We start from the raw sequence: 4090 nt of genomic DNA on the forward strand, positions 1-4090 counted from the left end.
GGAATGCCCTTGCCTTCCAAGCACACCTCTGTCTCGCCACCTTTGTCAGTGAAGTTCAAGGTAATTGTTGCAAAGTGCCCTAGAAAAACCAAAGCAAAACTGTCAGCACTGTGTAGCATGGTATATGCTGCCCCAGGGAGCTGCTCTGCTCCTCCTCTGATACTGCATGACTTAGAAGACTCCTCAGGATCCTTCCCAGAGGATCTACTTACGACACCTGCAGGCCTTCCTCAGAACCAGAGGGAGGAGTGGGCTCCCTCTTCATACGGTTCGAAGCAGTTGCAGCCACAGCTGAGCACGCTGCTTAAACCACTGCTAATCCCTGCCTGCTGCTCTGAGTGGTGGCTGATTATTCTGATCTGATTGTGTGGCATATGAGGCTGGGACAAGGCTGTGGCTCCCAGATCACCAGGCAGAGTGCAGTGAGGCAAATGGGGCTGGAATTCTTCTAACACAGACAAGGGCTCTAGTTCCACAGTCCATTTTTGGATACTTACCAGCTGGCCAAGATTTAAATCTCCATTTCATAACAAGTTGCTTCTCAGGGACCTTAAAAAGAGAAAGATTGAATACCAATTTTTTGCAAATCTTGCAGTCTAATAGAAAACAACTAGAATTGTATGGATCTGAAGTCTCAGACACTCCTTGAGAAACACACAAACACAGAGGGAAAAGAAGCATCTGTTTCCACTCCTTTTCTAGAAACGTGGGCCATAGTATAGCCCCCAACACTGAGAAAGCGTCCCTGGCCAGAAGACTTCCGTGGCAGGAGGGCTAAAGAGGAAAAGGGTCACCTACTATCTTTAACACCCCTCCAACCCCTAATAAATAAGTAAAATCACTCCGAGACAGGGCAGATGCATGACTGGAAGCCAGATTTTCTCCCCAGACTAAAGTCCCATGCGTTAATCCATACTATAAGGAATGCTCGATAGCCACAGCAATTACAGGTAACTACTGAGCACCAGGTAGAACTCTACAAGTAGTTAACAGAGCACTGTTACAGAACTGATACCTCAAAAATAAGAAGGCTGCCCCTGAGCAAGATATACCAGCACTAGTTTCTACTTACTAGGTCAACAAACTCTCCTGTGACACTTCCATCCATCAGCTGAAACTTGCCTCCTTTATCAGCCTCCAAGGTGGCTTGTGCGTGAGTGAAAGCTTGGACCATCTGAAAAGAATTTAGGAAGAGACCTGTGTTATTTAACATTATCTGCTTACAAACGTGTTGCCTAATGTCTCCCACCCAGACTACAAAAGTTCTGGAAGAGTTGGTGAGTCAATCGTGTAAAGTCTTCAAGAAAAGAAACAAACCCTGCCCCGGTCACAAAAGCAAGGTTACAGCCACTACAGCAGCATTCTGACTGCCAAGAGAAAAGAACCCCTACCTTTCACATTCTATGCAGTGTTCTGTGAGCTGCACTTTGATTTACTAGATTAAATGAAATCTAGTTCTAAGAAGAGGTCAGGTTTTTTTGCTTTTTGTTTTCTAATTAAAAAAAAAGGGGGGGGGAGGTACAAAAGACTAAAACCATGTTTAAATAATGATACAATGCTGCTCTCTCTTCTTAAAACCGTGCAAGAGATGGGAAGCTATTCCCAAAGTACACTTTGATACCATCTAACTTTAAAAGAAAAAAAACCAAAACACAGCCAAAAAGCACACGACTGTAAATCCCAAGAGATCTGACCACATGCACTAAGGGATAAACCTAGGGACAGGTGCTGACAGCAGTCGGGAACTGGCTTCTGGCTGGCATGAATCCTCTCTTGCCAACTGTGTGAAGCAGACCAGTTTTCTTACTCCATTCTCACGGACTGTGAGTGTTCCACAGAATGCCTTAAAAAGCTTCCGGGGAACAACCTCCTATGAGCAAAGAACAATTCTCCGAACAAGCCTGGCATTACCTCCTGAGTGACAAATACCCGGTAGAGCTCCTCAGGAGATGTCAAGAAGGTGTCCTTCAAGTTGATCTTACACGTGGGAATCTTGACTCCTATGGATTTGGACTGCGATGTGGCAGTACTGCTGCTAGCAGCCATCTAACAAAACAACAAGCAGAACAAACACACAGATACTTTTTTTTCCACAAAAACCCCAACAAGTGGTTCACATATCCAGGAGGAAAAACAAAGGCCTTTGGTAAAGATGTAATTAGGTACAACCCTATTTGAGTTTAAAAAGCAGCCTTATCGCTCTGCTTCAATTAAGAAACACCACGTGCTGCAAATCAGAAGAGTCAGGCCCGCACCACACATTGCCAATTCCTGAATATATATGTGCTATGAGCAGTACAGGATACTCCTGGGAGCCCTAGAATCTGATAGCGTGTACCATTCCTCAGAGATCTGAAAGCATGCTGGCACAGTTTTATTTACCTTGCGGTCTTCTGCTTTAGGAGCCACGTGAGGTGTTGTTTCCATATGCTCACCATTCACTGTGGGCAAAATCATGCCCTGGGTGAATTCTGGAAAGACAGGAATGCACCCATGAAACCCGTAAGAAATCAAGCAAACCCTTTAACTGTTCTTTGAAATACACAATCAAAAACGGCTTCCTGGTTCCTCCCCTGCTCTTGCTTAGTAGCCATGACTTGAAACAGTTTTTAGAAGTAAACAGACCTCTTTTTACGAACAATTAATTCTGCTTGCACTCTCCACTGAGCACCATGCCAGAACCTGCCTTCACTAACAATTAGGAACTTACTTCCTCTTCCTAGCCTAGACATACCAATCACTATCTTCCACGTGCTGCTCTCATATTAACGTTAGCCTTACACTTACGCAGCTTTTCTTCTCCCTCACTCTGTAATATAAATAACAATCACGTATCTAATACTTTTACCTTACTGGTCAGGACAAACCAAACCAAACCAAGCTTTTCCATTTCTTTTCAGACTGACTCTCCATCTCTCATGAAATCGTAGTACAGAATAAAGTTCCTTCCAACTCCATCTTCAATTTATCTTCTTTGACACAGATGCCAAGACTACACACAGAAACCCACTGGAGAACTCACCAGTGCCCCGTCCAGCAGTACTAGCACTTTCATAACTCCAACAGAAGCTTCGGCCTCTTTTGGCATGTTTGCTTTTTCTCCAGCTCTATCACTTCTACCTTTACCAATTATAAAACAGTTTGCTCTTTCTCAGCGCTCTTCACCCGATCAAATTGGCAAAATTCCACTACATAGCAGAATTTTATTGTATCATCTTCTACCCCTCAACACTTAGTTTCCACCTATTCTTATTTATTCCAGCCCGTAAGATCATACAGTTCTTCTTCAGTAACATTTTATTCCACTGAGTAACTGCATCTCCCCCTCTGAACACTAAAACGCCTGAAAAAAACCAAGGGGACAGAAATCTGTGGGAAATCTGACAGAAACCAGTGATGGTTCGTACTCAGGAAAACTGCAAGATCTAGCCTGTGTAGTGCAATACAGGTCAATGGATATAAAAAGCAACTGCTGGGTTCCAAGCCTGTATTAGAGAACAAACCAAACTCAACCAAGGCACATGGATTTAAGTCCAATCACTGGAATCAGACCTATCTTCTAAAAAAAAAAAAAAATTGATTCAGATGCTGAGACCACTCATTCAATTACACCAACAAAACCTGCAGAGCAACTTCCAGTTGTCACTTATTCTCAAATCCAAACAACATTAGATGCCTTTAATAGTATGGAAAAAGAAAAAAGCCACAAACTAGAGAGAAGATATCACTTTCCAAGGGAATAAGCAAAGTAGGGGCCAGATTCTGCCACGTACAGTGAGCGATACTCTGTGTCACCAGGGCAGCAAACACGTCTTACTGGCTTTATTTTCTCTATAGCTCGGCTTCAGTGTGTGAAGAACATTCTCAGTTTGAAAACTTCAATCCCAAAATGCTGTTTATTATTGGGTTATCACCAAAACCTATCTTTCTGGGCTGTGCTGCAGTGTCTAGAGACTAAAGCGCTTCTTGCCAAATTCTAATAATTTTCAAAAGAGACAGAAAAGTTACTATTGCTCTGACGCTTTCCAGTTCAGATGGCGCGAGGAACTAACATTCATTCCTCTCATTACTCCCATCGATTCTTCAGCAG

At 43.2% G+C, this 4090-nt stretch overlaps 1 protein-coding gene across 1 annotated transcript in view; it reads right to left on the minus strand.

Annotated features, from left to right (window-relative positions):
- AHSA1 (AHA1, activator of heat shock 90kDa protein ATPase homolog 1 (yeast)) overlaps positions 1-4090 on the minus strand; it is a 6120-nt gene that overhangs the window by 431 nt on the left and 1599 nt on the right. The window contains exons 4-8 of the mRNA XM_010137660.1: positions 2383-2471; positions 1912-2046; positions 1073-1174; positions 498-549; positions 14-79 (exon numbers count right to left, since the gene is read on the minus strand). Of these exons, the coding sequence (XP_010135962.1) occupies positions 14-79; positions 498-549; positions 1073-1174; positions 1912-2046; positions 2383-2471 (444 nt within the window). The remainder of the gene's footprint in view (positions 1-13; positions 80-497; positions 550-1072; positions 1175-1911; positions 2047-2382; positions 2472-4090) is intronic.

This window comes from Buceros rhinoceros, unplaced genomic scaffold, assembly GCF_000710305.1.
Source record: "Buceros rhinoceros silvestris isolate BGI_N320 unplaced genomic scaffold, ASM71030v1 scaffold20336, whole genome shotgun sequence".
NCBI classification, from domain to species: Eukaryota; Metazoa; Chordata; class Aves; order Bucerotiformes; family Bucerotidae; genus Buceros; species Buceros rhinoceros.